This window comes from Toxotes jaculatrix, chromosome 9 (genome assembly GCF_017976425.1).
Source record: "Toxotes jaculatrix isolate fToxJac2 chromosome 9, fToxJac2.pri, whole genome shotgun sequence".
NCBI classification, from domain to species: domain Eukaryota; kingdom Metazoa; phylum Chordata; class Actinopteri; family Toxotidae; genus Toxotes; species Toxotes jaculatrix.
The window spans coordinates 23,564,099-23,588,941 of NC_054402.1; the positions used below are offsets into that span (position 1 = coordinate 23,564,099).

At 42.0% G+C, this 24,843-nt stretch overlaps 1 protein-coding gene across 4 annotated transcripts in view; it reads right to left on the bottom strand.

The window, feature by feature from the left end:
• The window catches only part of LOC121186891 (unconventional myosin-Ic-like), a 53,515-nt gene that overhangs the window by 8,181 nt on the left and 20,491 nt on the right, over positions 1 to 24,843 (bottom strand). For 3 of the 4 annotated variants that reach the window (XM_041045769.1, XM_041045772.1, XM_041045773.1), the window contains 12 exons: positions 11,293 to 11,448; positions 10,402 to 10,517; positions 8,128 to 8,326; positions 7,164 to 7,244; positions 6,528 to 6,707; positions 5,069 to 5,167; positions 4,119 to 4,229; positions 3,092 to 3,163; positions 2,738 to 2,857; positions 2,078 to 2,151; positions 1,485 to 1,590; positions 292 to 372 (listed from right to left, as the gene is read on the bottom strand). In XM_041045769.1, coding sequence (XP_040901703.1) covers positions 292 to 372; positions 1,485 to 1,590; positions 2,078 to 2,151; positions 2,738 to 2,857; positions 3,092 to 3,163; positions 4,119 to 4,229; positions 5,069 to 5,167; positions 6,528 to 6,707; positions 7,164 to 7,244; positions 8,128 to 8,326; positions 10,402 to 10,517; positions 11,293 to 11,448 — 1,395 coding nt within the window. Of the gene's footprint in view, positions 1 to 291; positions 373 to 1,484; positions 1,591 to 2,077; positions 2,152 to 2,737; positions 2,858 to 3,091; positions 3,164 to 4,118; positions 4,230 to 5,068; positions 5,168 to 6,527; positions 6,708 to 7,163; positions 7,245 to 8,127; positions 8,327 to 10,401; positions 10,518 to 11,292; positions 11,449 to 19,825; positions 19,975 to 24,843 lie in introns of those variants that run through there. The other variant, XM_041045770.1, reaches the window with a different exon arrangement.

Below are 24,843 nucleotides of genomic sequence, written 5' to 3' on the forward strand. Positions count from 1 at the left end.
CTCGTTTATTTAATCAGTTCAAAACCTGAATTGTAAAAACGACACGCTATGGTTTTATGGGGGTTATGTGCCGGGTAATGTGACTGCCAATAATTTCCCAAACTGTTACTTTAATATGACCCTTCATCTTGTTATACGTTTGTCGGTTATTTTATATTTTGGCCCAAATAACACTTCCAAAAGGAATATAACAGGAGAACTCTGCTTTATTTTGAAATGAAATCTTGTTTTCAAATCCTCTTAAACTGTAAAGCCTCTGTAGCAGAGGCAGAGAGCAGAGCGTCTCCTCACCAGAATGGAAATGATGCCTTTGAACTTCTCCTCCACCAGGTCACAGATGATCTTGTTGTTGAAGTACTGCACCGGCTCCCACTGAAAAGACAAAAGCACTATCTTGGTCAGAGATTGTGAGAAAATAAACCCTATCGTGGGCATTAACTGGCCTTGTCTAGTATAATTCATTTATATCAAAATAGTTTTTGAAAGTCTCAGCCAGCTTTTTTCCTTCATGTCAAAACAATGTCCAAAAATAAAGCCATTTAATGACTGCAAAGCCAATCATCTGCAGGGATCCTGGCGTGCATACATGCCACTCACCCACTTGTATGTTGACACACACATGAACACAGAGCTCCACGGGCTGAGTGCATCACTATTAGGTTATGTTTGGAGTAACTGCCACATAATTTCCACAGAGATGACAGAGAGTGCGGCCCACAGTCTCGATGTCGGATGATAATGGGCTCTTTGAGAGGTGAATTCAAGTTTCTCCCACAACCTGTTTGCTCTCTGACCAGTGCATTGATATCAGACTGAACACAAAAGGCTCCTTGTTTCAAAGAAGCAAAACCAAACAACATAACTGCAGTGAATATAAATGAAGGCAAAGACAAAAGGGAGCAACTCAGAGAGAAAGAGAGAGAAATCTTGAATTATATATCATACATCTTTCACTGCAGACCTGCTCTGACGTGTAATCTCCTTAAGTGGTATCATTTAAAACTTTAACTGTGAATAAATAAAAGACCAGTAACAGGGTTAGGGGCTTAATTTCTAATAGGAGAGCATCCTCTAAAAATATGAGCACTTACTGTGGATTACTTTGAGTGAAGGCTTCAGTGAAACAGTAAGATGATAAATTAAATGATCAACTTCACTTTGGAAAACACAATCACATTAGGAGCTCTATGGAAAGCCCAAACCGTGGCTGAAGGAGGGGAAATGGTGTGACGAGGGAAGGTGAAAACCAAATGTGAAAAAAGCTGTGAGGACAGAGGTGAATGAGTGCTGCAGGACTAGAGAAGGAAGGTAAAAGGAATAGAGGGCACACACAATGATCCATAAATCAAGGTTTCGGTGTAAAAGAGATGCATTAACAGAAGCCAAAGACCTGAGCGACCTCACTTGGTTTTTCACATTTCAGATTTAACAATGGAGGGAGAGAGACCGGAGACACTGAGGTAGAGAGGAAAATGACGTCTGACCGTGATGCCTTCAGCCTCGTACTCCTCCTGCTCAGACTTCAGGGTGAGCTCAATGAAGAGCTGCTGCAGCTTCTCGTTACAGTAGTTGATGCAGAACTGCTCAAAGCTGCAACACACAACAGGAAACCTCAGCTCAATAAATAAATAAATTAAAATAACAAGGCACAGGATCACTAACCTGTGGGACTGATTCTGGTGTGTTACTACAGATTGTTTTGGGACTGCATGACTTTGAGTGGCCAGTCCCTAATTTAATATTAAGGTTATACAAGACAAAAACTGGTCTTGAAGGTTTTTACAGTGTTGAGCAAAAGTCATTTAATTTTATTTAACTTTTTTTTTTCACTTTTTAGAGACCTAAGGTTTAAATTCATCATTTTCAAAATGCAGACTAAAAATAAATTAAGTGTTAGGCAGAAGAAATTGTGCTAACATTGTGCTAAACCAAAGACAAAAAAAGACATAAAATAGACCTAAAATAGGTTTGCACATTCAAACCCATTTCATTGCTCCTCTAACTCAGTTAGAGAAATTAATTAAAAATCTGATGGATTTGGGAAAGTAAAGTTTCGTATCAATAATATCAACTGTACCTGTTGTGCTGGAAGACCTCAAAGCCATAGATGTCCAGCAGACCAATGACAGAGTAATTCTTATAGGAGTCATCCTGTTGGACAAACAGAACAACACACGTTGTATGATGGAAAACACTCCAGTACACATTAAGCCTTAAAATATGTGTTTTCATATATTAAAATATATACATTAATATATGAAGAATATTTTATTCACGAATCATAATGTATGAATTCAACTCAGAGATAAAAGTGTGCATTGTAATGAGACTAAATTTTCACTGCAGGCTTTACAGACTGATTTTCTGAATAGATTTTGCAGATTTATTTAGTTTATACTGAGTTTATTAGACTAATCCTGGCATGTCGTGAATATCACAGGAATGAAATCCAAGGAATCCAGGAATGAAATAAGTCAATTTTATTGTAATTATTATTATCATTATTATTATTATAATCATAATAATTATTAGTAGTAGAAGTAGTAATAGTAGTAGTAGCAGCAGTAGCAGTGCTATACAATGTTGAGTTATGTTCACCTTGGGCACTAATAAATGTCCACAAGGTGGAGCTGTGCTGTAACAGAACATAACACTGTGGTGTACTCTCATAAGAGGTCACATTCACAGTTGTAAGTGAGCTGTGTTTGTGTGTGTGTGTGTGTGTGTGTGTGTGTACCGTGTATGCCAGTGAAGCGTTGATCTTGTTAACCAGCCACGTGAAGGTGCGTCCGTACACTGCCTTGGACAAAGCATCCCGAGCTGACGATGCCTGCTCTAGGTTCAACGGGCTCATCAGCTGATGAAGAAACACACACACACACACACGCACGCACACGTGCACACACACACACGCACGCACAGAGTAGAGTGGTCAAAGACAGCCAGTAACAGAGTTATACAGAGTTTAACAGGGGCATTTAGACAAGTTACAATATAATTACACTGCACCAGACATTACACAGAGAGCAAAACTTTGTATACAAATGCTTATCTGACTCAGACTCTACAATGAGTGTGTATCCAAACCTACCTCCTCTCCCTTGGCAATTATCTTCTTGTGTGTGAGGGCCTCTGTCAGCACTGCCCCATTCACTCCTAACAACTGGAAAAGCACAACAACATTAGCACACACACCACGGCTCCACCACTGACAAACAGGCAGACGTCATGCCACTCAGCAGCAGTGACATCCTGGGTGCGGTATCTCCTGATTATGACTGACATTAGGTGTAACTGAAAAACCAAAAAACTTTTTTTAGGGCAAAAAGTCATTATTATCTGATTTTTCTAAAATGGTGTTTATACTATCTAATTGGATGTCCCCACCAGCGTTTGTAGGGATATGTGGATGTGTACGTTTGTGGATGACGCTGGTTTACTTGTAACGCTATGAATTTCAAATGCAGGTCCAGGGCTCATATTTTACAAACATCTCATTTTTGCATATCTAAAATGAGTTAAATTAGTTACGTAGGTCACTGATTCCAAACTAGGGGAGTAGCTCAGAGTCCACAGAGAAGTCTAAACAGTTGCAATACATGAGTAATGGTAAAAGCAATAGATAAATTCTTAAAACCCACTTTTATACTGTCAATAGTGTTAAATAAAAAACAAGGATCTGCAGTAGTTCAGGGGAACATATTTGCAAGCAAGCACAATGAGTGGTCTCAGTGAAGGGGTACTTGAGTTCATCTGACAGGGTTGGGAAGCACTGATGTTTCCAGTTTCACTCTAACACCTTATATTAACCTTATACTAACACCTTATATTGCAGCTGTCAGAATAATTACACTACATCACCATCCTTCCTCCTCTGTGCCTTTGAGTGTCCTAAAACAGCGACTTCACACTTGCTCCTGAAAGCAGTCCCTCTCCTTGCTCAAAGTCAGTGTAGGAAGCTTCATCTAAAACCCTCACCACCTACTCTGAGGTAGGAGTATCTTTTATTTCTAGCTGAACTATCAGTGCAACATCTCGGAGAGATTCTGAGATGCTCAAAAAATACAGACCCTGGCCTGTTAGGAATGTTCATGAACCTGCTTGGTGCAGCACCTTACCCTGGCCAGGTACTTTATCTGTGTGTCAGAGGTGATGCAGGCGTTGCCCTCTTCCCCGCCGTACTGCACATTTCCCAGGTGGAGCACGCTGGCGATTATGTTCAACAACTCCTGCACATAGTAAACGCAGAGAACGAGGGAATGGGAATGAAAAAATGAAGTGAGAGAGTGAGAAAAGCGAAGGAGAGATGGTCATAAAGGGAAGGGAAAGAACAAAGGTAAGGAGATGAGAGGCTGCAGCACAATAAGATCTGAAAGAACTTATTGCTGTGGCCTATCTTTATGAGCGACTGGGAAGATAAGCATGGCTTTGATTATACTTAGCTTGAGGAACTGAACAGGAGAGGAATGTAGCAATGTGCTCACCATGTTTCATACTGGAGCTGCACGCGCACACACACACAAACCCACACACACTTACACACACCTGCTCTTCACTGTGTAAGCAGTGTGAGATCTAAAAAGCTCTGGATGCAAGCCCAGACTCAAGAACACGTAGGACGACTCCCACGCTGAGCACAAATAAGTTCTCATCATATAATAACAGCCTCACACGCTTGTAGTGGCTCACACACACACACACACACACACACACACACACACACACACACACACACACACACACACACACACACACAGAAACAGAAACAGCCTCATATCTCTGGAGTACTTTATTGCTCGTAGTGAAACCTAGGTAAATGTCAGCTTTTTTGTTTGACGTATTTGGTGAAAGTGAACGTAAGAAGTGAAACTTCAATGTGTTCCATGTATAAGCTTTGTAAAGTCTCTAGAAATTCAGGGGAAAGGGATTTGTAGGCTCCACCTGCCCCATCCACGCCATGGGAACAGACTGCTGCTAATATTTTCTACAGCTGACACCTCCCACACCACTTTGGGTGACAAAACAAACATGTCAGGCACAATTTACGCAGCTTGGACTTGATCCTCACCTCCACCTCGTCCTCGTTGAAGCCAATCACATTCAAGGCTTTTCTCACCACCTTCCAATCACTGCGATCATTGATGGAGCTCACCTTGGGACAGTTACCCTGTGGAAAACACACACCAAAAAAAAAAACCCACTGGTAAACAAGCTCAGCAGCTTTCTGAACATGCTCCTTATTTACCAGCCAACTTTTTATTCCCTTGCAAAGTTAAGAACATGTCCAGCAAAATCAATAATACAGGTGATGTGTAAATTGTTGGCAATATGTAAAGTAAACACCAATTTATACACAGCATCAACACCTATTTACACAAGTGAGGTGTTTTCGCTTAGTAGCTATTGGTGTGTGTGAGTGTTCATTGAGGGGAGGGTTCAGTTAGTGCCTTAAAGCAGATCCCCCCCCCCCCCCCCCCCCCCCCCCCCTGAGGAAAGCTCCTCGCTGCACTGAGAGTCCCTGGCTGAGAGCCTATTAAGCAGAACTCCCACTGGGACACACACAGTACAGACCTACGGCTTCTGACAGGAGGGAGAGAGCAGGAGTGAGTGTGAGAGAGACATCATATAACTTCTCTGCAGTATACACAGATGATTCATGTCCATTTGCAGGTTTTTTCATTGAGACTTAACTGAAAGGGCATTGTTGCAGCTTTCCCCATGAACAAATGGACAGATTTATATACATGTCCATAAAAAAAACACACACTCCAACCATAACATTTCTTGTTACCAGGTACTAATACCAGCTCCTCCCCATACAATTAAGGATAGTTCTATTCTTTTAGTTGTTTTTTTTTTTGGCCTTTATTTGACAGAGGAGAGTGGAGAGCTGACAGGAAATGAAGGATGAGATAAAGAATGGGAATGACATGCACCAAATCAAAAAAAAAAAAAAAAATGGCTACATAGCAATTTCCTTCAAATGCCTTGTTTTGTCCGACCAACAGTTCAAAACCCGAAAAATGTTCAGTTCATTATAAAACAAGGAAAAGCAGGAAAATCCTCACAGTGGAGAAACTGGATCCATCAAATGTCTAGAAGACGATGATCAGAACAGTCGCTGATTCATTTTCTGTTGATCAACTGATGGATGAACTGGCTACTCCCTGCAGCTCTGCTTTAAATAGCACTGTGATACTGCAGGGTAGTTCTGTGATAATATGATTGAATAATATTTTATTATTAGTCTGTTTGTTCAGACCTGACAGCAGCTGTTCCTCTCTCTGTGAGATACGACGAATTAAGTTTGTTGTGTTGTTAAAATCTTTTCACACTGTTACACACGACCATGGTTTGCTGTTCGTGTTCCACGTTACCAGAGTCACTACGGCAGCAGTTGATGCTGATACTGAAGGCTGTTATCAAATAAATGTAGCTAGTAATTGCTTAATGCTCAACACGCTAAATAATCACACTGATCAAACGCTTTGACATCACTTCGTGATATTAAAGTACTCGATGCTTACTTTGACTAGGTACTGGTACTGCTGAGGGTTCCTCTCCAGGCCCAGGCGTCTCAGCAGGTCTTCCTCCCCTCCCTCAATCAGCTGATAGAAAATGTGGAAATTTCTTTCCCCATGGTTCTGGTGGACCACGCGGGACTTCTCCAGCAGGTAGTTGATGATGTGGCCTCCCACCGGGGCACCCTGCCGACGGGACAAAGGCCAGGGAGGGAGAGGGGAGGAGGAGGAAGAGGAGCAGTGGGTAAGGCTGGGGTACTGAGGTATTGTAGGGTTGATATAACATGCAGGTTTGACAAAGATTTTGTGGTCCAGAACAAATTTTTATGTACCCACAAAAAAAGAGATACGGGGGGGGGAGGAGTGATGTGATTAATTCTAATTGAAGAAAAGCAAACTGTGACTCAGCATATTCAATACAAAAACTCAGTCACAACATGTAAAGTATATTTATGTTGTTAATATTACCACACAGAACAACAGAGCCTGGATATTCTTTTGAAGTTTGGTTTTCAGTATGTTGAGGTAACAATATCTTTGGTTCTTGCAACAATCTGCTTCTCCTCTAAAAGAAGATTTGTTGGACACATGTTCACTCATGCTTAAAGTTGCTGCCAGTGTAAATCAGAATGTCCTGCTCACCTTGTAGTCAAACTGAATGTCCATGTACTTGCCAAAGCGGCTTGAGTTGTCGTTACGCAACGTTTTGGCATTGCCAAAGGCCTGAGGAGAGGATAGAGAGGGATAAGGAGAGGAGAGGAATGATGATTGACAGATGAAGAGGTAGAGAGATAACAGGGGAACGAAGAGAAAAAGTGTGATGAAGGCAGGATGGCACAAAACAACAGTGAAACCACAGGTGTTAGAATCCCTGCAGAGTTTGTCTAGAACAGTAGCACAGATTACAGGGCATAGTATACACACACACGTAAACACATCTGGAAAGCATCTGGCTGAGACATGCCAGACATCAAAACAAGCCTCTGAGCAAGAAGTGCTCATGAGGCTGTCGTATGTGTCTGTCAAGATATGTGTGTTTGCACGACAACTGTGTTCAACCAATGTGTGTTATCAAAAGCACATCACAATGTAAAGTTTGATCTGCCCTTGTCTTTTTCCTGTGTGTGTCACTGCACACTTATTCTGATGCTTGGCAAGTGAAGGAAAGGAAAACAAAGCCTTGTTATCAAACAAGTTTTTTATCAAATAAGTATGCTGTATATGCTGCTCTCAAAAGGCAATACTTGTGTAGTACTTATGGATATTAGGATGACAAATTTCTGCTCTAATAAAAAGATAAGGAAACATTATTTATGATGGTATGACATCCTTCAAATACGATCCTTATGTTGCTCTCAGTCTTAAGCGTATCAACTCCTAACATCAGTGCTGACAGGTTGAAATCTTTTTTTTTACAAAAAACTAATTTATCAAAAAACCAAAACATATATCTATCCACAGCCGTCAACACTACCCCAGCTTCCTTCTTCACTGTAATTCATCACTCAGACCCATGATAAGTCTGACTGGACAGGACATCCACCATGCTGAGAAGCTCTCTAAGTGTGGCCCAGACACAGATTAATGAAGTCCCGTGGCGTCTCACCTCCAGGACAGGGTTGGACTGCAGCAGGCGGTCTTTGATGGTCTGCACCTGCTCGCTGGCTGGACAGGTGACAGCATAGTACTGCAGGATCTTCTTGGACGCCTCGGTCTTCCCAGCTCCACTCTCCCCAGAGATCAGGATGCACTGGTCCTTCCTCTCCGTCCTCATGGAACGGTACGAGTTGTCTGACACTGCATAGCTGGACGAGTAAAGAGAGAGACGTGGTCAGGCAGAGAGTCAGCAGGACGTTTGGAAGAGTTATAGACAAATGGACAACAAACGTGCAGACCTTGGACAGCAAAAAAAGGAAAACACATTAAGATATCTAATGTAAGAACGTTTCATGCTCAAGGTCTCACAGAGGGAAAAGAAAAAGTTCACTGTCTGTCCAAGACTATATTTGAGAAACAGACATTTCACTAACTCTGAAACATTTACTGCAACGTTTATTAATGTGCACTGTCCCCAGCAATAAATAAACTAGAGTTAAGCATACATGGATCTGGACTTCTGATGATGTTCTTGTTTTAAAGACCTTAACTTTAACACATGCACTTATGTATGAGTGAATGATAAACATTTTTTTGTAGCAAATAGTATGGCTTGGTATTAAAACTATTAGATTTTAAGATATCAAATATTGGTGAAAGTATTTTCAACTGGCAGCTTTGAAATGGCTGGGTACAGAGAAGCCTACAACAGTTGAACAGTTAAATCAGATGAGTAATTCAAGAGAAGAAAACGTTTACCTTTAATATTCATTAAACCTGCAGGAACTGATTTTTTGGTCACTTGTGAGCACCACACACAAAACACAACGCTGGAACATTATCGCCTTAGTAAGTTGATATGGTTCACAGTCACATATTCAGCGGAAGTTCAGAAGTTTTCAGAAGTTTCGTGCTACCTGACACATATGAGTGAAACACCTACTCTCAGATCTGTTTTCCATCAAATCCTGAGAAACATATACAGCTCTTTAGCTGCTGAAAGCTTCATGTGTTCACTGGCTAGTCGATAACTTTATCTGCCTGCTGTTTGGTGCTGGGCATTTAAACGTTTGTTTATCATTCATGCACTTTAAAGTTCTTGGAAAACTGGTGTCTGGAATGTAACATATGACAGTACCTCATAGTGTGTGAACATGGAAAGATACTGGACAAGATACTGTCAGTATGAATCATAAAGTCCAGAGAGGAATGCAGCCTGTTCTAGCTGCGGTATCATTTGTCAGCCCTGTGCTGCTATCAGCACTGCTATGTTGTTTCAGCCTGTTTGAGCACATTTCTGACATCAGACTAATTGCTGGAAGATAAAAACAGCAAATTGGCCATAGCTGCATCGTAGTGCATGTGTGTGCAGTCTACGGGTGTGATATCGGGGGAGGGCTCGGGGCTGGGGGTCAGGTTCAGGTCAGAGGAATTCCCTCTCAAGGGAGGAAATCTCTTGCCTGGTACCATCATTTGCTTACTTTTCTTTCCATCTCTCCCTCCTGTTTTCTCTCTCCAGCCTCTCTTTGCCAAAGCACATCTTTCTTTCCACTCAGAGGGAGAGAAAACATTGGCCCTACACTCAAGTGCTGAAGTGAAGAGAGAGAGAAAAAAAACTACCAGTGGCAAGAGCAGAGAGATAAAGAGTTAGTGAGAGACTCTGAAATGTTTCGATGACGCCACTCAGAGTCCCTATAATACTCTCAGTTGTTCTGTAGCTGACCTATGGGTGCTAGGAGGATTTGACAGGGAATTCCCTGACCATTCCTGTGGCAACCTCTCAAACAAACACTCTGCCTCATGACCTGACGTCTTGCCGTCTGACTGAAAAGGACAGTCAGACCATGAGAGCATTACGTAGTCAGTCGACTCTATAAGAGAGGCGTTTAGGCCATTTTTGACATATTTCCATGCACCGTAAACACACACGCTGGAAAATATTTAGAATACAGGTGCAACAACTGTTATGTCATTCTTGGGGGGAAAAGCTCCACAAAGCTTCAACAGACTCCTTCTTCTATGGCGTGGGAACAAAAACATGGAAAGTCTAAACTTGCTGTCTGCTATGAATGTTTCTCCTGTGGCAAGTTCTCCAAGATGCGTAGAACAACCTGCAAGTACCTTGACAAACTCCGCACAAGTGTACTGTGGAGAGCTGGTGCTGCTTTGAGGGCAAAGGTTGGTCACGCCAATATTGATTTACTGTCGGTGCCAGTTAAATGCAGAGAATGTGAAGGTAACATATAGCTGAGCAGCATACTGTGAGGTTTGTTTGTGTACTTACATATGTGGTGAGACCTCGTAGAAGTTGACCCCTCGGTATCGCTCCATGTGGTTCTTGGTGTAGATCTCCAATTCTTTATATGGGTTAACTGACACCAGCACTGAACCAATGTAAGTCTGATGGAAAGGGAACATACCGTTGCATTACATGACAAGGACTCATTTGTATAGTGCTGTTCGAAGACATAAGGACTGCGACCGTGAATATAATATCAATAACAGACACAACTACACACGGTTTTAGTGTATCACCGTTTGTGTCTGCAGCAGTGTGGGTGTGTTTGCACCAAGCATAATGTGAGAAATTCAAACTTTACCCCTCTACTGTGTTTACTAAGTTTGCAGTGAGACCTGCAGATCAAATAACTGTCTTTGACCTTCTCCAAGTCAAACACAGTATAATACTGTTAATCATCCTAATCAACCACAGGAAACCACCCCGGAAAACAAGGCTACAATGCAACAGCAAGAAAAAGGCTGATAACTGGATATCTGTTCCATCATGGCACAAGACAGTTTACCAAAAAAAAAACCAGGAAGCACTTCAGACAGACACATCCATAGTAAAGACTGTATGAAACCAAGGGCTGATGTTAGTTTATCACAGATACACTGATATCAGGAGGATACGCTGATAAGTAACAGGAAAGTGCTGCAGAAAAACACAAAAGATTCAGCAGTGCATTTCTTGGTCACAATTCTTTCATAACCCAATTCAAGGGAATTTTTTAAAATTATTTTATGTGTTCATTATAAAAAAAAAAATAATAAAGGCCAATCTATTGGCTCTGTTTTTTCCTCTCATATCAATGTGGACCTCAGAAATCCAGTACACATTGGGATCTAATACATAAATATGCTGTTAAACTCCCCCCTCGCTACATCCACTCACATAGATGAGGTTCTCCTTGAAGCGCTTGCGCAGGTTCTCTATGAAGGCGGCCTCGCTGGTGTAGTTCTCCAGCAGGACAAAGTCCTGCACGCCCACGCGATCTCTGGCTGTCAGGGCCGACTCCATCATAGCCCGCACCCCGTCACTAGCCACCACCTAGAGGAGGACAAAGAGGGAGTAGGTGGGGTCATTGACCGAACATAACAACATAACCTATGTAGTGTAACATTTCATCCATCATACCCCGACTGTCCCACGCAAAGAGAAATTGGAGAAAGGAAGAAGGGAGGGACCAAAAAACACAAGACATTCAGCATCACTCACACATAATCCATCCTCATTAGGGAAGAAGGAATGAGGAGACTAATGGAAACCAGCAATCAAAATCTATAATCAGTGCTGCACCAACTAGGAGACAAAGTACTAGAAAAAGCACTGGATGAAGTGTTGTTTAATACCCCACCAATATAAGGTGTGGAGAGGAAAGACACGAATAAGTAAGCATCAGGTTAGTGTGGGATTCAGTCTGTGATGCAGGTAGATCAGCGCCACTGAACTGTGATCCCACAACACACGATGAAAGAACTGAAAACAGGATCAGCTATGATAATAACAGATTCTAATATCTTACATCTTGTTAAATAGCAAACATCTGTTTGTTGTCAGAGTTTGACTCTGGATCTCTATTAGAGGACCTTAAAGCCACACTATGTAATGTTTGAAAGAAACAATAACATCTTCCTCTTACAAATGAAAAGCTGAATACATAAGAAATAACACACACTCTCTTAAGTGTTCTGCCCTCACTGCCTCACTACGGTTAATATTCTGTTTTTAGCTTCTTTTGACATAAATGTGGAAATCTAAAACAGAAACCGTCAAAAACACAAAGATGTTTAGTTTACGATAATATTAAACTAAGAAAAGCAGCAAATCCTCACACAGGACAAACTGGAATGAGAGAATGATTCTTGTTTCCTTGAATAGCGACTTATATTGATCAAGCAAAGTCAAATCATCAGGTGTCAGCAGTTTTAATCCCACCAGCAGCTACATCCTGGAAACAACCCAGATTGAAGCAAAACCACTTTTATGCACAAATAAATCTCAAAAGGTTCATGAAGTCCTTCCTGTCCCATAAGCTCTCATCACATCACAGCTTTCAACCCACAATGGAGCACATTCAGACCAATGCCAAGAAGCACTGTTTGAAGTCTAAAACCCATTCACAGACCTCACATTTATTCAAACACACACAACAAAACAAAGCGGAGATTTTCTGTTTGTACATCATCCAAAGACGTCTTTAAAAACAGTCCTTGGGTAATCGCACAACCTCTATAGGCTGAAACAAACCCAAGCCCAAGATGGGGAGAAAAAAATTAGCGCTTTAACCAAAGTGCAACAAACCCCACCCAGGCTGCACATATTTAAAAATATACGCCATGAATTTTGTACAGGAAGTGAAGTTAAATTGCAACACTTACATGTTTAAGATCATCAAAGCGTTTGTCCAGGAAGCCATTTTCTAAAATAGAGGCTTGAGTTTTGAGCATGAGACTGCGAATGTTACCCACATCCATGTTTAAGATGCACTGAGCAGGACAGAACTATAACCAACACAACTTTTACTGGATGTTAGGGGCAGTCAGCACAGGGACAGACAACACACACACACACACACACACACAAAGTACAGCAGGTGTTGTTGTTGTGTTATGCAGTATAGCAGTCTTCATCCCTCAGGAGACCACAAAGACGAGATGGAGAAAGAAAGAGAAGAGAAATCTTGAGGGAGGAGAGAACATATTAATTAGAGATGCGTGAGACATGAGGAACAAATATATGGGAGAGAGTTGAAAGAGGAAGGAGAAGATGATGTGAAGGAGAGAGGGAATGATGGACGCCAGGTTATGACTCCAGTCCTGCTCCGTCGCTTCATTTAAACTGAACGTGAAAGTTAACAATACTCCTCGAAATTCCACACAGCAGCACCTTCAACAACACAAAACCGAGCCCATTAAATCACTGCATCACCTGTCGGTTCTCTGCAGAACAGACACAGGCGTGCACAACATCTTGATCGGATTTCACACAAGTATGCATGAATATGTTTGATCCCGTGTTTCAAAGGAGACGTGCAGTGTCCCATGGTGCTTCACACGTGGGGAGAAAGCATGGGACGCCGGTGTCCACCTACGCCTTCAGGTCCACAACACAAGTTCAGGGAAACATATCTGACCCCACAGCAAGTTCCTGTAAACTTAAAACATTAGCTAGCACTGCCTGTTACTGCCTGATACTTTATTTTTACAGCTTTTCAAAGACGCACGTGTCCTGGCAAGGAAGGAAGCTGTTAGCACTGGCTCTGATCTGATGATGATGACGACTCAAGCTTTCATCGGTGCTCATCTTCTATTTCATATTTCAGGCTGTAAAATGTGTGTGTGTGCATCTGTGTTTGTGCCCTTACATCCTCACGAGGACACAATAACAGCACAAATCCAGAATCTGGACAATTTAATGTAATCTCTTTATAGGCCAGAGCTTTTACTGTTAGTTGCCATAAGATGCTACAAGTTCCACATTAGAGAGACACTAACACAGTGTATATCAGCATTGCTTTTTACATACACACTCGTTACATTTACTGCAGGCTTCCTTAGCATCTGTGGTGCCACCCGTGTGGCTTTACTGCTGTCTAAGGAAGCTGACACACACACCACACCCACACCTTCCACAGAAGTGGGAGATGTGGGTAACAACAAACTCCAAGGTGAATAATTACATTTAATGTTTAGATCTTTTTCAAAAAAATCAAATCCTATCTTTGATACTATTTATTAATCGGCTTTATTTCAGCCATAGCCATTCAGTGTACATTCTGTGATTACCTCTCTGTGTGGTAGTTTTTACTGTTCGTGGTGGAGTCCACAGTTCCAACACTGGATTGAAATCACCTTCACACATACAAGGTATTTACAGGTAAACATGCATGTATGTAATCTAGTGTTACCATTTGAACTTTTATCTCACTATTGTTATATAACTCACTGTTTCCTGTTCCCTGTAATAAGTCAGTGCTAATGCAAACACAATATTTTGGCACAGCAGAGCCTTTAGACCTTTTATTTATTTACTTTTTATGGTTGATCAGAAGCAGCCACAGTGAGCTGTGAGATGAAGGGCTGCACAGTAACATAACCAGCTCCTCTCACTGTGTCCTGCTGCTGTGTGGAAAACTACTCACACCATCTTTAATTTAACAGTGACTAACCCCTGTTTGTTTGGCTGCACTGTAAACAGGCACATCAGTTGCTGTTCTGCTGTATTTCTGACACATAAGCTGCTCAGTATTAGTTAGCTGTAGTATTAAACCACACTTGGTGTTACTGCAGCAACCACAAGTGTTGCCAAATCAGCTGGGACTGAAATCTTAAGGATTATAACTTTAAGGGAAGGGAAAGAAAAGATCAAGAAGCTTTGGGATAGTCTGCATCAAGTCCTGGAGTTCATATGTGTGGTAACTCTATCCCATACATCCCTGTCCCTCTCACCCCTGGACGTCATGATCTCTGGTGACCTATTGTTTCACACATCTCCTCAAAAAGCAAAGAAACTGCAGCTGTGTATGTGGGAGTGTGTGTGTGTGGATCCTGAGAGCTGAGTGTGTGCGACTAACATTCTTTGTTATCATTCATTGTTGTCATTACTGTGACACTTTTGCGTTGAACCTCTCACCTGTCAATCAAACAGCATATGCAGTGTTTTGATTTCTTCACCTTGGATTTTCAAATGATGAACACTTTCTACTCTTGTCTGTTCAGGCATTTCAGCTATTGCTGCTCATGCTCATGCTAACTATCCAGTTCTATTTCTTGATCCAAACACACTGCTGTTGCTGCAGCTGGAAACATATGACTTCCTGTGTAGCAGAGGATTTTTCCATGGGAAAGAATTACCAGACAGCAGGCATTTAGACCAAACGTAAAGGAATTCATCATCTGGGAACAGGTTAAATCACTGTTGGCAGCAGCGAAGCTGACATTCATTTACATTAAGGTGTCATGGTTTATTACAAAACCCTCTAAATATTATGGTGTCTGGGAGGAAAGAAACCAGAGCCTAATTTCCTCAGCTCTTCCTTCTCTATACATTTTATCTCTCATTCACTTTTCCTCCTTGCTTCAGTCTCTTGCCTTCTTTCCCCATTACTTCATTGTTTTCCAATACAGCTTTCACTGTTTGGCTTTCCTGCATGTAATACTGCACACCGGACCTCCACCCCGTCTCAGGAACACACCAAGTACGTGCCTACCCAGTTCCTACATGTCGTCACGTTTTCCAAATCCTGCACAGCAAACAAGTCGTATTGGAGCCAGGTTAGCAGGAGGAGACCTGAAGGGCCTCACTTGAAATGTTAAGCCATGCTAGCAGCACAACTCTTGGGATGGCAGTGTCCATCAGTTGGTCCACTACTATGGTACAGAATGAATCATGTCCACAACGGCTGGACTGGACTGGATGCACGGCCATGAAATGCATTCATGGTTCCCAGACTGTGACGCACAATGGCTTTGGTGATCCCCTGATCAGGAAATGTTAGCATGCAAACACACTAAACTAAAATGGTAAATGTGGACTGTATCACACTTGCTAAACATCAGTATGTTAACATTATCTCAGCACTGCTGTTCCAAACTGCAGCCTCACAGAGCTCCTAGTATTTCTTTAGTCTTTGCCTTATCACTGAGGCATAAACATGTTTTTCTACTAAATCTTTCATCATCTTTCATTCAAAAAATACACTTTGCCTGAACACAATACACTATAATTAACTTCAAAATTCTGATTTAAATTAGAAACTGCAAACCTGACCAGACATTCAATGCCTACTTATGATACTTGATAGTTCTTCTGTCAACTGTTCTATGGAAACGTTTTGGTTGGTACTGAAAAAGTATTGAGGTTTGAAACCCAGCCTGTGTGAACACTGAGATTAGAAGTGTACCCAACAAACAGCACAACACGTTTTCAGAATGTAGACTGATACAAGCAGAGATCCCAGTACCATGTGGTATTTAACTGATCTTGAATCTTGCTTCCTCTCCCCATGTTTTTTGTACCAATTCTTCACATTTTTGTGTTTCTCACTCCTGTGTGCTTTCCTCTCCTTTTAGTCCCTCTGTCCTCTCTAAAATGACAGACTGTACAAGCAACCACATCTGAGACACACAGAGAAAGGGGGAGAAAGCAGAGGGATTTGATCATCCAGCCAGACTGCGAACAATAGCAGCTCTCTCCTTGACCTTTACGTCGCCCCGGGCGCACTAACAGAGCTCAGATGTCACACTGTTTATGTAAACCTCATCTAACCTGCTGCTTCCAGCGCACCATACAGTGCACATGATGAGAGTATGGATGGTTAATGATGAGAGTTTTAACACATAACAGACATCTAATCTGCATAACTTGACAGTGATTCCACTTCACTGCTTCACTACTGAGCACTTACTACATGAAGGTCAAGATCCAGTGCCAATCTTATCCATTAGCATGACTGAACTTTATGCATACCTACAGAGAGAATTAGTTTTTGGTTAATGTCAAAATAAACCCATGTGTCACCAATGTTTGCACAGTTTTGATAATCAATGAGTTGTTTACATAATTTTAAATGATGAAGAATAAAATGATAAAAACAGTATGAGTAAACTTTTTGTGCAAAACTGGCGGTGCACCCCTTTAAGAACCGCATTAGTCCATACATCCCAAAAATATTTTAACATTGTAAAATATGATTATTTTCCTCCTTGTATGACATGATGCCACATATAGCAGATCTATGTGTAGTAGGTCTTTCTCAGTCTGGATGGGATTCAAAGAGCTAATAAACAAATCATGGCCCAGAGAACTTAAACCGACTAGGGTTAAATACATGTGCATGTAAAAGATCCAGATTAAATATGCAAAAAGGAGAACAGAGCAGTGTAGCAGTTAGCCTTGTTAGAAGGAAAAACCCCAATTTCTTCTGACTTCTGTTTCACATGAGAGATTAAAGTTCTGTAATGATAACCAAATGAGTGAGGCGTGTGGCTCTGATGAAGGAACGGTTAGCTACTCGCAGAATGTTTTGCCCTTTTTCTAAATTTTTCCACTATGAATCAGTCGTCTGGCACTGATTTCCCTCATCTCTCATCTATTCTGCACTAGCTGGTAGAAAGAAAGGGGCATGAAATGAAGTAATACTGATTTATTTTTGAGACATGAATGTTGCCCTTGTGAAAATATAGAAAGGCCAGAACGACACCAAGTCTGACATCAGAAGCTCTGTTGGCTTTGAGCCAGAAGTCAGAAGGCTTTATTAAAAAGGGAAGTGGTCCATAAATATGCAGGTAGCTTCCTATCAAAATCTGACTTTCACTGAGATTTAAAGACAATGAAATAGAATACCCACATTAAAAATATGTCTAACTGGTGGTAAGCTAAAGTGCTCTCTATGTTATCATGTGCGCTGCAGCTGAGACTGAAAACAGATGACTGAAGGATATTCCCATTCCACACCTGTACAGAATCCCGGCTTATTGACATTTTGCTTATGATTACCATGGAAACACCCCTCCAGGCTTAGACGTAACCATGTTCATTTCCATCCCAAGAGACAGTGGAATCGCCCTGCAGAGCAGTCAGACAGGTGGGACGGGCCGTAGAAATGAACCTGCCTACCTGAGGAAATACGGGCCAAAACATCACAAGCAGCACAGACTGGGTTCAATGCTGTACTTGGTCACTATGTCAGTAAAGAGCCACGATGGTTGAGTGCGAAGCAAGCATGTCTCTACTTTCATGCATTCCAATCAGCTCCAGGTGTGCCACTCCACAGCTCACCCTGAGGTTTAATTCTCTGGAGGGGGCAGGGAGCAAGTGAAAAGACAATGTCCCTACTGTGGATTCACATAAGTATCACTTGCAACCATTAAAAAACCCTTGTCTGTTATTAGGACTGTTATGCTGATAGTGGTACAAAATGAACTTCACCAACAGTAAAAAGAAGCTGATTTTAAAAGCAAAACTTCAACTGCATTATGCAAAATATACTGTTATAATACCTAGAAGTACTGGTACAAAGCCTCTCATATTGGTACAGGAAAGCTCCAGATAGAACTATAAGAAAGATTTCATCCATATTGGACAGGTTCACCCTGGTTTTGCTAAGCCTAGTGGTTAACACTGAAACAAAGTGACACGAATCCTTTACACTGTCACCTTTACCTTTGACCTTCAAATCACACATTAATCATTATTTATGAGGCATTTATGAGTTAGTCAGTCAGTCCGAAAGAATTCAGCAACTCTGTAACTTACCCAATCCCAATGACACTCAGTGGAGAACAAGCTTTGAGGTTTTCAAGTCATTAGGTTTGTCTTCCAGGTAAAATAAACTGGTTTACTGAGCCATTCAGAGGCTTTTCACTTGTCACACTTCATCGCTACTTAGTCTCAACGCACTCCAGAAAGTGACTAGAATGGAAAGCCTGAAGAGGGTGAGGCGAGCCCAACATAAACTACCCATTGAACTGAAGTCAGATGCCCAGCAGGCAGTAATGACAGCTGTGTCAGGAATCTCTCAGTGCATTGTACTATTCTGACAAATAGATCAGTCCACACACACACTGCTGTAGAAGCACAGGAAGCTCGTAAAATTGATCAGATCCTTATGGATGCATGTGCATGTGCCAAAATGTGGTGGTAACTAGTTCTATAGCAGTTTAACTGTGGGAGTTCTGCTGGAGATCCAGCATCTTGAATTCATTATCAGTAAGAGAAAATACATGCAGCACCAAAAAGGATACATCATCATCATCATCATCTGTCCTGATACTTCACATACTTTTTTCATTAACATGTTCACTCTTACTCACGGTGAGGGCCAAAGAATGCTGCCCGGCCACACAGCACCACCATGTGATTGCCTCGCCCTGGGGCGGTGCAAACACACACACACACACACACACACACACACACACAAAGAGCAATGAGGACACACCTTCTCAGATATCAAACAGATACAAATACAAATAGATCTAACATCACTGTGACAAATACAGAGTCAAGGTGAAGAAGGATGCTGAGATCAAGGAGGAGATTTTCTAAGTTTAGGTAGAGAAGAAGAAGAATACTGCAGGCTGTGCCGGCTCTCTCTTTCACCTGTGTGTCTTACCTGTGTCCTTGTAGTTCAAGACCACACTGTCAAGGTTGTTACGCAATTCAAAAGGCACTGTAGGTACTCATTACTAATACAGCTGCTCCTAAAAAAAATCCTGTTCCAGTCCAATAATCTCGATCACCCATTTCAATAGCCTGGCCGAAAGCAAATCCATCTCACACGTAAACTCTTTCACACTCCTGAATGCAGACCTGCATGTGTAGACAAGCAGGTCTTGACTAACACTAAACCATAAAAAAGTGTCCTGATTTCCCCACGTTCTCACTGACCTTTTCTTCAGGACAAATGTGCGGCTAGGTGTCTTACCAAAGGTCTGTACTTCATGGCTCCTGTCCTGCTCTGGAGTGATTTGGACAGGGTTTTTTCGTTTCCACCGAGCCGATAGTCCAGCTATAAGAATATGGCCTCCAGCGCCGCGTCACGACCACTATTTAGCCGAGAGTTTGTTTTTAGAAGCTCTCCCCTCCGTCCTGTGAGCCAGCTGCCATAGCTTCTCCTCTTACTGCTGCTCACACACGCTCAACACACACCTCACTCTCTCTCTCTCACCACTCGTTCACCCACTTTTCTTCTCCCTCCCTCCCTCCCTCCAGAGGAAATAGTCCCCATGTTGGGTGACACATAACCCCCCCCTCCTTCCCTCTCTCTCTCTGTGCTTTTCTAGTCGCCCTCTCCTCAATCCAACAGCCACTTATGCTAAAAAACTTACCATAGTTCCCCTTTTCCTGCTCTCCCTCTGCACTTAAAAGAAGCAACAAGGTGTGAGAGAGCAATCACATCTATCACACACACACACACACACCTAGCCTTAACCATCTCTGGGGAGCTAAAAGGCTGAGAAAGATAAGATGGTGCCAAAGGGGAAAACAGTGTGTGTGCATCCAAGTGTGGCTATGTGAAAAAGGGAAACTCTTAAGTGGTAACTGCAGTGTGAGCCAATAAATAATTACCTATTTGAGCCAAAACAGTTTCCCTTTCCTTCCCTCCTCCATCTTCTCTCTTCCTTCACTCCCTGCTTCCCCTCTCTGAGATTTACAAGCAGCAGAGACCAGACAGTCTGTCATAAATATGGCTCTCAATGCTTGCTGCGCCCAGCTCACACACACATAACATACACCCACACCTACATGTATACAATGATGCACGCATGCATGCACGCACAAGGACTTACCATCATTAGTCCAATATCATTACAGAGAGTGTAATTACTCCAGACCACTGCTGCACACACACACACACACACACACGCACACACACCCTCGCTGCAGATCAAAGGCCTCCGCAGTCTAATGCATCTGCTTGTTAACACTAATAACAACTGACATATTACAGGCAATGAGCATGTGTTTCTGAGAACAAAGAGGAAGACAAGTTTCCACTACAGTTGCCGGATTAATACTCAGACATTAACGATGGCTTGTTTGAAGTATGTGTGTGTGTTTGAAGGCAGAGTCACCTGTCAGTAAGCTTCTGGGACTGTCTGCCGATGAGATATGAAGCTGAAAGTGGAGACAATTAGCTTAGCTTAGCATTAAGAATGTACGCAGGGGAAGACCAAGCCTGATTCTGTCCAAAGGGTTTGTAAGAACTCTGCCTACCACCTGATCTTCAGTGTTTAATCCGTACACAAATCGAAGAATAAAAATGACAAGTCGCAGTTTTACAGGGGTTATGAACTTACTAATTCTTGGTTGGACGCAGTGACTTTATAACCACAGAATGTGATGTGGTTTTTGTATGTTTTGTTTGTTGGTGGGTTTTTTTTTTTTACATTAGAACAGAGCCATTTTGCTATGCTAAGATAACCATCGATAGCATAGCGTAAAGCTTAGTCACCGAGTGTAGCTTGATATTTAATAGACAGATATGAGGGTGGTATCAATATTACCATCTAACCCTCCGCAAAAACCCAATATGCATATTTTCTGAAATTATGAACTAATCTTTTCATGTACCAGGATGCATGAAACATTCCTTTCTAGCAAGTTCAAGATCTCTTTTGATTAAAATACAAACAAGAGAAATAAAACAGCTTATGGACAAAGGCCATATTTTGGACAAAGTGGGGCATACTGGTCCGTGGTGGAAGAGGCTACAAGCAGCAGCTTCAAAGAGCAGCCCAACAGCAGGAAAGCCAGGGTTTATAGGCCTCATTAGGATGACTTGCTCCTTCCTGTGGATCTAAGAGAATAGGCCCATAAATCCAATGAAACAGTGGTTGCTCTTACTCCATATTCCTCTCTAGGTCCATTTTAGCTATCTTTATCTTGTGCCTACACCAACCAAGACCGATTTTATACCAGTACAGTGTATGTCCAGTAGGATTTTTAAAATGATGAGAGATGTAATGAAAAAGGGGAAGGGACTGAGCCTCAGTTAGCTCTGAGGCTTACAGCGCTCAAGGTTAAATCTTGGCCAAGATCAGTCTAGTCATACTTTCTATTCACACACACCTCAAGCTTGTCTCTTCTCTTTAGAAAAAAACATGGTTCAAGGGTCTTTTCAATGTGGTAAATGATCAGTTGAGCAAAAGAGAACAGTTTTCATTTATTATCACAGTTCCTCACAACTGAACAAACCACTAAGCAATGAAACATCCTGAAAAGAGCAGGTGTAACTTTCATCTCTCATCAAAGGGAACTATAGGGACAATATATGAGAACACACCCTGGGAAAACATGGACAACTGAAGACACACACACATTCTTCCTCCTCCACACTGCCCTCTTCTGGCCAGCCCCCCCAAAAATGAAACTCAATAAGGAGCTATTAGGTTTTTGCTGAGGCAGATATAAAAAGCCTGAAAATAACTCCATCCACATCTCCCTGTGTGCTTGAGCGGGCAAGAGAAAACACACAGCTTCTACCAGGCTCAGCAGCGTCTGAGTCAGATATTAAACCCTGTGCACCTCGTTTGATGCCCCCCCCCCCCCCTTCTCTCACTCGTCTCTCTCTCTTCATTGCCAGTATAATCAGAGCCCTTGCTGCAGGAATCTAAGTAATGTTTTCCAGACGCTCTCTCCCTGTCTCTCCCTTTCTCTCTGTGTGTGTGTGTGTGTGTGTGTGTGTGTGTGTGTGTGTGTGTGTGTGTGTGTGTGTGTGTGTGTGTGTGTGTGTGTGCGTGTGTGTCACACCACAGTGTGAGAATACACTGGTCAGACAGCAGGAAACAGAGATACAGGAGAAGATAGAGGGGTTACTGCTGTTTAACACCCAACATATCAACTAGATTTCACTTGTTTATTCGTGTGAGTTAATGTCTCTGGCTGCATGTGACTTTTGGCAAGTGAGGAGAATGCAAAGGTGTGTGCCTTAGTGTGTGTTTCTGCAGGCTCATGCTGAGGCAGCATATTTGTGCTGAGCTGTAGGGAGGAGGGGCTGTATCTGACCACCAGTATCTCCCTCAGCTGTCAGACTTTAACCCTTTCCTGTGCACTTTCTTGTCCAATCTGCCACTTCCAATTCCATTCAAAGCTAACTGCACTGAGCTGGAACAGGCAGTGCATAGTTTTGAACAGCATTAACCAGAACACACACACACACACACACACACACACACACACACAAATATTATCATCTGCCGAATGACTCACTGGCTCCTGATAAGGTCCTGTCCTTCTGTCCTTTACAACTCTGATGCAGAAAATGATATAAAAGCACTATGAGGGGCATGGAAACAAAACAAACATTGTTATATATCTACCATTTGGCCAGCAGAGGAGCTTTTCAACAACAGGCTATGATGCTAAATGCAACATTTGGCCAGCAGTGCTGAGGCAGGTGCATCAAATTTGTTATTTTATTTAAACAGGACTGCGTCTTTGTCTGAGGTCACTGAAGGGTTAATGACTGCAGTATTTCACAAATATTCAATGTGTGTGATTACGTTTTTTGGGATCAGACTGATAGCCCTCATCACTTCCTATTCAAAGCACAGCCTCTCTATCTCACACACACACACACACACACACACACACACACATCACTTTGGGGGAAAACACCAAGTTAAACATCACGTTGTTTTTATTGAGCAAAGGGAGGAAAAAAATCTCAAATCCCACTGACCACCTTCAGGGCAATGCATGCGACCTTGACTCCGTGGGAAATTAGAAATGGGAACTTGACTTTCGCCTCCTGCTCCCTCTCTCTCTCTCGCTCTTTCGTTCTCTTCTCTGCTTGCCTCCCCTTAAATTCCTCTTTCCTCTCTCACTTCCTCTCCAGAAAAGTTTGTTCAGAATAATCTTGGATATATATAGCAATTTTCCACTCTCCCTCCGTTGCCCCTATGGTCCAGAAATAGGGCTTGGGAACGTCATGTAACATCATGCCACACTAATCAGTCATATTTATTATGAGCTAATACCAAACTGCAGTGTACTGCACTGGTAAGACTTGGTTTGTAGAAGGCTCATCTGCATTATTGCCCTCTCTTGCCTGAAGCTTTAGCCAGTACAGCTAATCACTGTGTTATGTTGTAATGTTGTGTAATCTTTCCTTCGCAACGCTACACCACACCATCTCGTCTGTGGCTCATTCATTCATCATACTGGGGGAGACTATAATGTAATTCAGCTAAATGTGATGTATCTGCTCCATGTAAACAAAAGGCAACTGTTACCATGCATGCTGTGTACCCACAATGCAGCATGTCACCATACAATTTACACGCTACAACTTGATCCCTAAGCCTCCCCACAGCATCCTGGAAGTATTAAATTCAATTAGGTCAAACTATGTGCTCATACTAATGAGTGCACCAAATATAAGCTGTGCTCTAAACATTGTTTGACAAAGTTGTGTCATATGACATGTCAGTGAATACAGCGGATATCCCCATTTGAACACACGCTAATGCTAAATATGTCATGCATGTCACAGACCATGGTTCTAACAGCATCTAAGGACACTACAGAGGCATGAACATCCACTTTAGAGGGGGATTGTGAACTTCATGAAATTATAGTTTTCCAAACTAGTATTAGGCTAATGTCAGTGTCACTATACAACTCCTCTATCACTTACAATCATTCTGGCACGGCAGGCCACTGACTTTTTTGTGCCACCACAAGGTCTGACCAGGCTTTAACCAGATTTCAGACTTAATTTTTTGGAAAGAGAGAAAGTGATGATGCTTCTGAATCGAGGTTAGGACTGGGAATCAGGAGAGAGAATCAGTATCATCAAATTCAAAATTAAATGGGTCGGATCAGCGCATTTTCAATATCACCAGCGAGTGTTTCAGAACTTCAGGTTTCACTTACTTAATTAAAGGTATCTTATGGAGTTTATGACCACTAGCAGTTCTATTGAGCAGTGGCTTTACA